At 41.6% G+C, this 13,637-nt stretch overlaps 1 protein-coding gene across 1 annotated transcript in view; it reads left to right on the top strand.

Moving 5' to 3' along the window:
- Window positions 1-4,970, top strand: part of LOC311134119 (uncharacterized protein) — a gene marked incomplete at both ends in the record, with an annotated part of 39,231 nt that extends 34,261 nt beyond the window's left edge. Inside the window, 2 exons of the mRNA XM_084167704.1 lie at window positions 4,823-4,829; window positions 4,944-4,970. Of these exons, the coding sequence (XP_084023830.1) occupies window positions 4,823-4,829; window positions 4,944-4,970 (34 nt within the window). The remainder of the gene's footprint in view (window positions 1-4,822; window positions 4,830-4,943) is intronic.
- Window positions 4,971-13,637: the final 8,667 nt, after the last annotated feature.

The following is a 13,637-nucleotide window of genomic DNA, read 5'->3' as shown; positions in this document are numbered from 1 at the left end:
TCAGACAGCTGGAGACTATTATATATCAGACAGCTAGAGACTATTATATGTCAGACAGCTAGAGACTATTACATATCGGACAGCTAGAGACTATTATATGTCAGACAGCTAGAGACTATTACATATCGGACAGCTAGAGACTATTACATATCGGACAGCTAGAGACTATTACATATCAGACAGCTAGAGACTATTACATATCAGACAGCTAGAGACTATTACATATCGGACAGCTAGAGACTATTACATATCGGACAGCTAGAGACTATTACATATCAGACAGCTAGAGACTATTATATATCGGACAGCTAGAGACTATTACATATCGGACAGCTAGAGACTATTACATATCAGACAGCTAGAGACTATTACATATCGGACAGCTAGAGACTATTACATATCAGACAGCTAGAGACTATTACATATCGGACAGCTAGAGACTATTACATATCAGACAGCTAGAGACTATTACATATTGGACAGCTAGAGACTATTACATTTCGGACAGCTAGAGACTATTACATATCGGACAGCTAGAGACTATTACATTTTAGACAGCTAGAGACTATTACATATCAGACAGCTAGAGACTATTACATTTTAGACAGCTAGAGACTATTATATATCGGACAGCTAGAGACTATTATATATCAGACAGCTAGAGACTATTACATATCAGACAGCTAGAGACTATTACATATCGGACAGCTAGAGACTATTACATATCGGACAGCAAGAGACTATTACATATCAGACAGCTAGAGACTATTACATTTTAGACAGCTAGAGACTATTACATTTTAGACAGCTAGAGACTATTATATATCGGACAGCTAGAGACTATTATATATCAGACAGCTAGAGACTATTACATATCAGACAGCTAGAGACTATTACATTTTAGACAGCTAGAGACTATTATATATCGGGCAGCTAGAGACTATTACATATCAGACAGCTGGAGACTATTATATATCAGACAGCTAGAGACTATTATATATCAGACAGCTAGAGACTATTATATATCAGACAGCTAGAGACTATTACATATCAGACAGCTAGAGACTATTATATATCGGACAGCTAGAGACTATTACATATCAGACAGCTAGAGACTATTATATATCAGACAGCTAGAGACTATTACATATCGGACAGCTAGAGACTATTACATATCGGACAGCTAGAGACTATTACATATCAGACAGCTAGAGACTATTCGATTACAGACTGTTGGTAACTATTCTTTTTTCTTTCTTTTTTTAGGGGGTAGATCAGCTTTAATATTGCAGATAGATTGTAACTTCCATCAGTGACTATTCTAATCGACTAACCATTCTGTCTTTCCCCTCCCCAGACAGAGGTTACAGTAGTCACCTGAACTCAGACAAAGGACAGGAGAAAAACCTGTCCTGTGTCTACCTTCCCTGACACACCTTCAACTACAGTTCACCTAGAGACTGATACCTGTTACAGCAACAACTACAGACTGATACCTGCTACAGCAACAACTACAGACTGATACCTGTTACAGCAACAACTACAGACTGATACCTGTTACAGCAACAACTACAGACTGATACCTGTTACAGCAACAACTACAGTTCAACTAGATACTGATACCTGCTACAGCAACAACTACAGACTGATACCTGCTACAGCAACAACTACAGACTGATACCTGTTACAGCAACAACTACATACTGATACCTGCTACAGCAACAACTACAGACTGATACCTGTTACAGCAACAACTACAGACTGATACCTGCTACAGCAACAACTACAGACTGATACCTGTTACAGCAACAACTACAGACTGATACCTGCTACAGCAACAACTACAGACTGATACCTGTTACAGCAACAACTACACACTGATACCTGTTACAGCAACAACTACAGTTCACCTACAGACTGATACCTGTTACAGCAACAACTACAGACTGATACCTGCTACAGCAACAACTACAGACTGATACCTGTTACAGCAACAACTACAGACTGATACCTGTTACAGCAACAACTACAGTTCACCTACAGACTGATACCTGTTACAGCAACAACTACAGACTGATACCTGCTACAGCAACAACTACAGACTGATACCTGTTACAGCAACAACTACAGACTGATACCTGTTACAGCAACAACTACAGACTGATACCTGCTACAGCAACAACTACAGACTGATACCTGTTACAGCAACAACTACAGACTGATACCTGTTACAGCAACAACTACAGACTGATACCTGCTACAGCAACAACTACAGACTGATACCTGCTACAGCAACAACTACAGACTGATACCTGTTACAGCAACAACTACAGACTGATACCTGCTACAGCAACAACTACAGACTGATACCTGTTACAGCAACAACTACAGACTGATACCTGTTACAGCAACAACTACAGTTCAACTAGATACTGATACCTGTTACAGCAACAACTACAGTTCACCTACAGACTGATACCTGCTACAGCAACAACTACAGACTGATACCTGCTACAGCAACAACTACAGACTGATACCTGTTACAGCAACAACTACAGACTGATACCTGTTACAGCAACAACTACAGACTGATACCTGCTGCAGCAACAACTACAGACTGATACCTGTTACAGCAACAACTACAGACTGATACCTGTTACAGCAACAACTACAGACTGATACCTGCTACAGCAACAACTACAGACTGATACTAGCTACAGCAACAACTACAGACTGATACCTGCTACAGCAACAACTACAGACTGATACCTGCTACAGCAACAACTACAGACTGATACCTGTTACAGCAACAACTACAGACTGATACCTGTTACAGCAACAACTACAGACTGATACCTGCTACAGCAACAACTACAGACTGATACCTGCTACAGCAACAACTACAGACTGATACCTGCTACAGCAACAACTACAGACTGATACCTGCTACAGCAACAACTACAGACTGATACCTGTTACAGCAACAACTACAGACTGATACCTGCTACAGCAACAACTACAGACTGATACCTGCTACAGCAACAACTACAGACTGATACCTGTTACAGCAACAACTACAGACTGATACCTGTTACAGCAACAACTACAGTTCACCTAGAGACTGATACCTGCTACAGCAACAACTACAGACTGATACCTGCTACAGCAACAACTACAGACTGATACCTGTTACAGCAACAACTACAGACTGATACCTGTTACAGCAACAACTACAGACTGATACCTGCTACAGCAACAACTACAGACTGATACCTGTTACAGCAACAACTACAGACTGATACCTGCTACAGCAACAACTACATACTGATACCTGTTACAGCAACAACTACAGACTGATACCTGCTACAGCAACAACTACAGACTGATACCTGCTACAGCAACAACTACAGACTGATACCTGCTACAGCAACAACTACAGACTGATACCTGTTACAGCAACAACTACAGTTCAACTAGATACTGATACCTGTTACAGCAACAACTACAGTTCAACTAGATACTGATACCTGTTACAGCAACAACTACAGACTGATACCTGTTACAGCAACAACTACAGACTGATACCTGCTACAGCAACAACTACAGTTCAACTAGATACTGATACCTGTTACAGCAACAACTACAGACTGATACCTGTTACAGCAACAACTACAGACTGATACCTGTTACAGCAACAACTACAGTTCAACTAGATACTGATACCTGCTACAGCAACAACTACAGACTGATACCTGTTACAGCAACAACTACAGTTCAACTAGATACTGATACCTGCTACAGCAACAACTACAGACTGATACCTGCTACAGCAACAACTACAGACTGATACCTGTTACAGCAACAACTACAGTTCAACTAGATACTGATACCTGCTACAGCAACAACTACAGACTGATACCTGCTACAGCAACAACTACAGACTGATACCTGTTACAGCAACAACTACAGACTGATACCTGTTACAGCAACAACTACAGACTGATACCTGTTACAGCAACAACTACAGACTGATACCTGCTACAGCAACAACTACAGACTGATACCTGCTACAGCAACAACTACAGTTCAACTAGAGACTATCAGTCAAAGGAACTACAGAACTACAGAGAGACATCCGGAAACCAGCGGCTTTTTAATGATATGTGGCAGAACAGTGTGTTCATTTCTTCTGAAATATAATGGATTTTTTATATAGGACCTGTTGCTGGACTGAATACCTTGTTATGCAGCAGAAGATACCTGATAGAGGAATTGCGTACCTCCAGAAAGAAACCTGAAAACAAAACTTCCTTCCTAAGACGTCTAATATATGGCAGACCAGCGTACATATTTCCACAGAGACATATTTCCACAGAGACATGTGGTAGTGAACGTTTCCTGTAACAGACCTATAGCCAACTGACGGACTGACAACAACTGACAACTACGGACGGCCTGCTCTGTCATCCTACTCCTAAAGGAGACTGGTCAGCAGTAAGGGAGGGACATCCAGGTCATTTGCATAATCAGAAATGTCAGATCCAGGGAAGACCTCTGGCATTGGAGCTGAATGACCCATACACAGAATGTTCATCTGATTGGATGGACTGCAACCTCGGTGGTTTTACCATGATCCATAAACACCAATACTTTGTTCCTCTGTTTCCTTTTCTCCTCCTGGTGTGGATCTGCGCTCCTCTATCACTCCTGGTGTGGATCTGCGCTCCTCTATCACTCCTGGTGTGGATCTGTGCTCCTCTATCACTCCTGGTGTGGATCTGTGCTCCTCTATCACCTCTGGTGTGGATCTGTGCTCATCCAGAGATACAGTGAGACTGGCTAACCGCTAACGGCTGACCGCTGCGTTGGAAGTGGCTTTATAAACAGACTTGAAATGGAGGGATGGTGTCCATTAATATAAAGTGTATCTTTTCTTCCTGTAGAATGAATACCAGAACTACATGCTGTGACCTGTAATGTATGGATACTATATGTATCCAATAGAAACCATATTATATACCTATTGTACCTATTGTATTCCAAAACATTTCTTAACGAATAATGTCTCAAGTTATGAATGCCAGGCCTTCACTAAATGAACTTCCATGTTTAAAAAATGTACTCGTTTTGTTCACTCGGTCTTAAGTCACCAAAGCCACGTTTAGTTTAAACCAAATTACTGTTCACTAGGCAAAATTCTGGTAACTTTCCCCAAATCCTGGTTGGAATCCCGGAATCAGGAGGGAATTCGTAATCCTCTAACCAGAATTTCTGGAAAACCTGGGAATTTCGGGAAAGTTACTGGAACTTTGGGAAAGTTACTGGAACTTTGGGAAAGTTATTGGAATTTTGAAACCCTAACCAGGACCGGGTCCCAGGCTTCGTTTGAGCTGATATTATTGTTACAGATGCTGTCAAATATATTAGCACCCTTGCACTTTACAATGGAGTGCAATGGAGCAGAATGTTCCGTTTTTTTATTTTCAAAACTGGTTGAATTTCTACCCTGTAGTCACCTGCTACTTACCACAAGTAAGATACATTACATTTAATCACTGCTTCCAACCAAATTATTTTTGAATAATTTAGTCCATGTCATTTTTTACTTGTTATTGAAAAATCTCCATTTCATTTTTGATCATGGGTTAGTTTTAAATCAAACAAATACATGTGTAAACACCTAAATGTTATTTTCAATTTCAACTTGTTTTATAAGAAATTGTGAATCATGCAAGGGTGAAAATTTGACCACACCACATCTATATACAGTGGGGAGAACAAGTATTTGATACACTGCCGATTTTGCAGTTTTCCTACTTACAAAGCATGTAGAGGTCTGTAATTTTTATCATAGGTACACTTCAACTGTGAGAGACGGAATCTAAAACAAAAATCCAGAAAATCACATTGTATGATTTTTAAGTAATTCATTTGCATTTTATTGCATTACATAAGTATTTGATACATCAGAAAAGCAGAACTTTATATTTGGTACAGAAACCTTTGTTTGCAATTACAGAAATCATACGTTTCCTGTAGGTCTTGACCAGGTTTGCACACACTGTAGCAGGAATTTTGGCCCACTCCTCCATACAGACCTTCTCCAGATCCTTCAGGTTTCGGGGCTGTCGCAGGGCAATACGGACTTTCAGCTCCCTCCAAAGATTTCTATTGGGTTCAGGTCTGGAGACTGGCTAGGCCACTCCAGGACCTTGAGATGCTTCTTACAGAGCCACTCCTTAGTTTCCCTGGCTGTATGTTTCGGGTCGTTGTCATGCTGGAAGACCCAGCAACGACCCATCTTCAATGCTCTTACTGAGGGAAGGAGGTTGTTGGCATGGAGATGTTTCCACCTCCATGCTTCACGGTTGGGATGGTGTTCTTAGGGTTGTACTTATCCTTCTTCTTCCTCCAAACACGGCGAGTGGAGTTTAGAACAAAAAGCTCTATTTTTGTCTCATCAGACCACATGACCTTCTCCCATTCCTCCTCTGGATCATCCATCATTGGCAAACTTCAGACGGGCCTGGACATGCGCTGGCTTGAGCAGGGGGACCTTGCGTGCGCTGCAGGATTTTAATCCATGACGGCGTAGTGTGTTACTAATGGTTTTCTTTGAGACTCTGGTCCCAGCTCTCTTCAGGTCATTGACCAGGTCCTGCCGTGTAGTTCTGGGCTGATCCCTCACCTTCCTCATGATCATTGATGCCCCACGAGGTGAGATCTTGCAAGGAGCCCCAGACCGAGGGTGATTGACCGTCATCTTGAACTTCTTCCATTTTCTAATAATTGCGCCAACAGTTGTTGCCTTCTCACCAAGCTGCTTGCCTATTGTCCTGTAGCCCATCCCTGCCTTGTGCAGGTCTACAATTTTATCCCTGATGTCCTTACACAGCTCTCTGGGTCTTGGCCATTGTGGAGAGGTTGGAGTCTGTTTGATTGAGTGTGTGGACAGGTGTCTTTTATACAGGTAACGAGTTCAAACAGGTGCAGTTAATACAGGTAATGAGTGGAGAACAGGAGGGCTTCTTAAAGAAAAACTAACAGGTCTGTGAGAGCCGGAATTCTTACTGGTTGGTAGGTGATCAAATACTTATGTCATGCAATAAAATGCAAATTAATTACTTAAAAATCATACAATGTGATTTTCTGGATTTTGGTTTTAGATTCCGTCTCTCACAGTTGAAGTGTACCTAGGATAAAAATTACCGACCTCTACATGCTTTGTAAGTAGGAAAACCTGCAAACATTGGCAGTGTATCAAATACTTGTTCTCCCCACTGTATCTAGAAATGCATGACACAGTGTATATCTAGACACGTTGATCCTACTAAAGTTCGGTTGACTGCGGAAACTTCTAGTTCCCTCAAACTCATATTGTAACTTGAGTCTAAGCTACAGTACGTACTGAAACACCTTGTGTGAGTTGATATACTGTGTATAGTATTGATAAGGTTCTGTAATCTGTGTCCCAAAAGACGCTTTATTCCCTTCATAGTGCACTACGTTAGACCCTTTAGGGCTCATAGTTCTCTGGTCAAGATTACGGCTCTATATAGGGACTAGGATATCATCCGGGACATATTAGCTTGTTATGATTGTCCCTCATTATGTAACATCTACACGGAAGAAGATAAATGCCATGTTCAACCAGACTATGAGACATGTTCAAACTATAGACCAAATAACCACCATCAGAAAAACTATTCTAGAAACATCCAACAGCTACCATCACAGAGACATGTACAGCAGTTACCAAGGAAACACTGAATCAAGCACCCTGGGTAGTTAAGCTTTAATATTGCAGATAGATTGTGGCTTCCATCAATGTAATTGTCTGCATCATTTCCAATCCCACATATATATATTTTGCTATATATATATATATATATATATATATATATATATATATATAATATATATTTTTTTACATATATTTTCCTTTGTTCTTTTCCCCTAACCCTCCCATAATTAGAGTAAACTTATGGACAACAACACTTGGGCTTCTACTTCCATCTTATACAATGCATTGACTTTTTCCTCATTTTGTTACGTTACAGCCTTATTCTAAAATTGATTAAAATATATATATATATATTTATATATATATATATATATATATCCTCATCAATCTACACACAATGCCCCATAATGACAAAGCAAAAAAATAAATGTTTTGCTAATTTATTTAAAATAAAAAACAGAAATACCTTATTTACATAAGTAATCAGATCCTTTGCTATGAGACTCGAAATTGAGCTCAGGAGCATCCTGTTTCCATTGATGATACTTGAGATGTTTTTACAACTTGACTGGAGTCCACCTGCGGTAAGTTTAATTGACTGGACATGATTTGGAAAGGCACACACCTGTCTATATAAGGTCCCACAGTTGACAGTGCATGTCAGAACAAAAACCAAGCCATGAGGTCGAAGGAATTGTCCATAGAGCTCCGAGACAGGATTGTGTCGAGGCAGAGATCTGGGGAAAGGTACCAAAACATTTCTGCAGCATTGAAGGTCCCTAAGAACACAGTGGCCTCCATCATTCTTAAATAGAAGAAGTTTGGAACCACCAAGACTCTTCCTAGAGCTGGCCGCCCGGCCAAACTGAGCAGGGCCTTGGTCAGGGAGGTGACTAAGAACCTGATGGTTACTCTGACTGAGCTCTAGAGTTCCTCTGTGGAGATCGGAGAACCTTCCAGAAGGACAACCATCTCTGCAGCACTATAAATATTTCAGTTGTTTATTTGTAATACATTTGCAAAAATGTCTAAACCTATTTTTGCTTTGTCATAATGGGGTATTGTGTGTAGATTGATAAGGGAAAAAATCTATTTAATCGATTGTAGAATAAGGCTGTAATGTAACAAAATGTGGAAAAGGTCAAGGGGTCTGAATACATTTTACGGACACAGTATATTTTACAATATTTATCTTTTGTTTGTTTTTAGTCCCATCCTTCAGCTACCCTCAACCCCTCCCATCTATCTCTGAAGTCCATCAAGTTTTGATTTCTATTTGCCATATATTTTTCAACTGTGCTGTTTCACAAAAGTTCTGAACATATATACAGCACCCAGAATTATAAATTACATCTGTATGTGAATCCAATAAAAAGTATTATTTACTAATGTTTTATTTCTTATTATTATTTGCTAATTTGTTAAAGTACAGTGAGACCGATGGGTACTACCACCAGCAGTACTACCAGAAAGACAGTCAGCACAACAACCACAGCAGTTTGTCCTATAGCCAAATAATTTCTTAAGACACCTGGGAACAATTTTGAGAGCCCTCAACTCCTGGCTGAAATTTAATCAAGTTGAATATCTTTGAGCTTATCCAATATTTTCTCCCTGTTTCAATAAGATTGGGAACTATGTGGGCTACCGTCTGCCGTCTGCCACAGACGTGGTAGAATGAATCTAGTCCTTAAGCATCTGGATTGTTTGCTGTCTTGGAATGTGCCCTCAATATGCCCTCCTAGCACAAAGCCAAGGAACAGCAGATAAAGTCTATCCCTTTCTATGCCTGCAAAAAAGTCCAAGTTTGTATGGCTGAATAGTCCTGGTTTGTATGGCTGAATAGTCCTGGTTTGTATGGCTGAATAGTCCTGGTTTGCATGGCTGAATAGTCCCGTTTGCATGACTGAATAGTCCTGATTTGAATGGCAGAATAGTCCTGGTTTGAATGGTTGAATAGTCCTGGTTTGCATGGCCGAATAGTCCTGGTTTGTATGGCTGAATAGTCCTGGGTTGTATGGCTGAATAGTCCTGGTTTGTATGGCTGAACAGTCCTGGTATGTATGGCTGTATAGTCCTGGTTTGTATGGCTGAATAGTCCTGGTCTGCATGGCTGAATAGTCCTGGTTTGTATGGCTGAATAGTCCTGGCTTGTATGGATGAATAGTCCTGGTTTATAGGACTGAATAGTCCTGGTTTGTATGATTGAATAGTCCTGGTTTGTATGGCTGAATAGTCCTGGTTTGTATGGCTGAATAGTCCTGGTTTGTATGGCCGAATAGACCTGGTTTGTACGGCTGAATAGTCCTGGTTTGTATGGCTGAATAGTCCTGGTTTGTAGGACTGTATAAACATATTTTTGTATGTTTGCTGTTTCCTTGGGACTGAGATGTTTAATCCCATGACTGAAAGGATTAATTGTTACAGCCTCAAGTCGTCAGGGCATGGACTCTACAAGGTGTCGAAAGCGTTCCACAGGGATGCTGGCCCATGTTGACTCCAATGCTTCCCACAGTTGTGTCATGTTGGCTGGATGTTCTTTGGGTGGTGGATCATTCTTGATACACACCGGAAACTGTTGAGCGTGAAAAACCCAGCCGCGTTGCAGTTCTTGACACCTGGCACCTACTACCATACCCCGTTCAAAGGCACTTAAATATTTTGACTTGCCCATTCACCCTCAATGGCACACATACACAATCCATGTCTCAATTGTCTCAAGGCTTAAAAATCCTTCTTTAACCTGTGTCCACCCCTTCATCTACACTGATTTAAGTGGATTTAACAAGTGACATAAATAAGGGATCATAGCTGTCACCTGGATTCACCTGGTCAGTCTATGTCATGGAAAGAGCAGGTGTTCATAACGTTTTGTACACTCAGTGTATATTTTGACTTTTAGGTTATAGTCCTGCTGAAAGATGAATTCATCTCCCAGTGTCTTTTGGAAAGCAGACTGAACCAGGTTTTCCTCTAGGATTTTTCCTGTGCTGAGCTCTATTCTGTTTCTTTTTATCGTAAAAAACTCCCCAGTTCTTGCTGATGACAAGCATACCCATAACATGATGCAGCCACCACCACGCTTGTACTCAGTGATGTGTTGTGTTGTGTTTGTCCCAAACATTACACTTAGTATTCAGGACATAAAGTTCATGTTTTGCAGTTTTACTTTAGTGCCTTGTTGCAAACAGGATGTGTTCTTTACAGGCTGCCTTTAGGTTAGCATTGTGGAGTAACTTCAATGTTATCCTCAGTTTACTCCTATCACAGCCACACTCTGTAACTGTTTTAAAGTCACCGTTGAACGGTTTCCTTCCTCTCCGGCAACTGAGTTAGGAAGGACGCCTGCATCTTTGTACTGACTGGGTGTATTAATACCCCATCCAAAATGTAATTAATAACTTCACCATGCTCAAAGGGATATTCCATGTCTGCTTTTTTTATTTTTACCCATCTACCAAAAGCCTCCATAGTCATTGTGGTTGAATCTGTGTTTGAAATTCACTGCTCTACTGTGGTTTATCACACCTGAGTTCAATTCCTCTAGCCACACCCATGCCTGATTACTGCCACACCTGTTCTCAATCAAGGAATCACTTAAATAGGACCTGCCTGACAAAGTGAAGTAGACCAAAAGTTTCTCAAAAGCTAGACGTCATGCCGAGATCCAAAGAAATTCAGGAACAAATGAGAAAGAAAGTAATTGAGATCCATCAGTCTGGAAAAGGTTATAAAGCCATTTCTAAAGCTTTGGGACTCCAGCGAACCACAGTGAGAGCCATTATCCACAAATGGCGAAAACATGGAACAGTGGTGAACCTTCCCAGGAGTGGCCGGCCGACCAAAATTACCCCAAGAGCGCAGTGACGACTCATCCAAGAGGTCACAAAAGACCCCACAACAACATCCAAAGAGCTGCAGGCCTCACTTGCCTCAGTTAAGGTCAGTGTTCATGACTCCACCATAAGAAAGAAACTGGGCAAAAATGGCCTGCATGGCAGAGTTCCAAGACGAAAACCACTGTTGAGCAAAAATAACATTTTTGCCAGAAAACATCTTGATGATGTTTTCCTTTGGGAAAATACTCTGTGGCCTGACGAGACAAAAGTTGAACTTTTTGGAAGGTGTGTGTCCCATTACATCTGGCGTAAAAGTAACACTCCATTTCAGAAAAAGAACATCATACCAACAGTAAAATATGGTGGTGGTAGTGTGATGGTCTGGGCCTGTTTTGCTGCTTCAGGACCTGGAAGACTTGCTGTGATAAATGGAACTATGAATTCTGCTGTCTACCAAAAAATCCTGAAGGAGAATGTCCGGCCATCTGTTCGTGACCTCAAGCTGAAGCGAACTTGGGTTCTGCAGCAGGACATCCCTGTCTCTCTGGACAACATTAGGATCACCCCCCCTCTCCCCACTCTCTCTCTGGACAACATTAGGATCACCCCCCTCTATCACCCCCTCTCTCTGGACAACATTAGGATTCCCCCCCCCCCCCCCTATCATCCCCTCTATCTGGACAACATTAGGATCCCCCCCCCCCCCTCTATCACCCCCTCTATCTGGACAACATTAGGATCCCCCCCCTCTATCACCCCCTCTATCTGGACAACATTAGGATCACCCCCCCTCTATCACCCCCTCTATCTGGACAACATTAGGATCACCCCCCCTCTATCACCCCCTCTATCTGGACAACATTAGGATCACCCCCCCTCTCCCCCTCTCTCTCTCCCTGTCTCTCTCTCCCTGTCTCTCTCTCTCTGTCTCTCTCTCTGTCTCTGTCTCTCTCTCTCTCTCTGTCTCTCTCTCTCTGTCTCTCTCTCTCTGTCTGTCTGTCTCTGTCTCTGTCTCTGTCTCTGTCTCTGTCTCTGTCTCTGTCTCTGTCTCTGTCTCTGTCTCTGTCTCTCTCTGTCTCTCTCTCTCTCTCTCTCCCTCTCTCTGGACAACATGAGGATCCTCTCTCTCTCTCTCTCTGTCTCTCTCTGTCTCTCTCTCTGTCTCTCTCTCTCTCTCCCCCTCTCTCCCTCTCTCTCTGTCTGTCTGTCTCTCTCTCTCTCTCTCTCTGTCTCTCTCTGTCTCTCTCTCTCTCTCTCTCTCTCTCTCTCTCTCTCTCTCTCTCTCTCTCTCTCTCTGTCTCTCTCTCTCTCTCTGTCTCTCTCTCTCTCTCTCTCTCTGTCTCTGTCTCTCTCTCTCTGTCTCTCTCTCTCTGTCTCTCTCTCTCTGTCTCTCTCTCCCTCTGGACAACATGAGGATCCTCTATCTCTCTCTCGCTCTCTGGGCAACAACATGAGGATCCTTTCTCTCTCTGTCTCTCTATATCTCTCTGTATGCCAACATCTTCACATGTGCATCAGAGTCGCGTCTTCCTCTGGTATTTTACCGCTTGTTTCTAGCCTAAAGAATGGCGGATTTATGTGTCATTTTAGATTGGTATAAACAATCGTGAATTAATAATAATAAATAAATAAATAAATAAAATATTAATCAAGGAAGGTCCCATGAAACGTTGGCCTTGGTGCAGATGATAGTTCCTAGCACATGCAGTGTTTCAGGGTGAGCCGGTCTATAGCTCTGAGTGGTTGAGCAGGACGTACTATGTTATTTCTGGATCTCCCCAACACCCAGTTACTCCTCCAGCCTTTCAGGTAGGCCTGCATGCTTCATAAGTTTCTGTAGAATAAATTGGTTTCCGTCGTTCCTTTGTGTCTTAGTGATTAAAGTCCTGCTGGTTTTGGCAGTAGGTTGCACTTTATCAACAGAATATCACAGATTATAAATCTGTTAAATGATTTAAGCAGAGCATTTGGAAAACACTAAATGTAGGGAATAAGATGGAAACAGCAACTTACAGTAAATGCATTAAGATATTCAGCAGTGACTGTTGTGAAAG

This window comes from Coregonus lavaretus (genome assembly GCF_964263955.1).
Source record: "Coregonus lavaretus genome assembly, chromosome: 8".
Taxonomy (NCBI): Eukaryota; Metazoa; Chordata; class Actinopteri; order Salmoniformes; family Salmonidae; genus Coregonus; species Coregonus lavaretus.
Note: the sequence above shows the minus strand (reverse complement) of the source record. Positions and strands in the feature narration are given on the sequence as shown.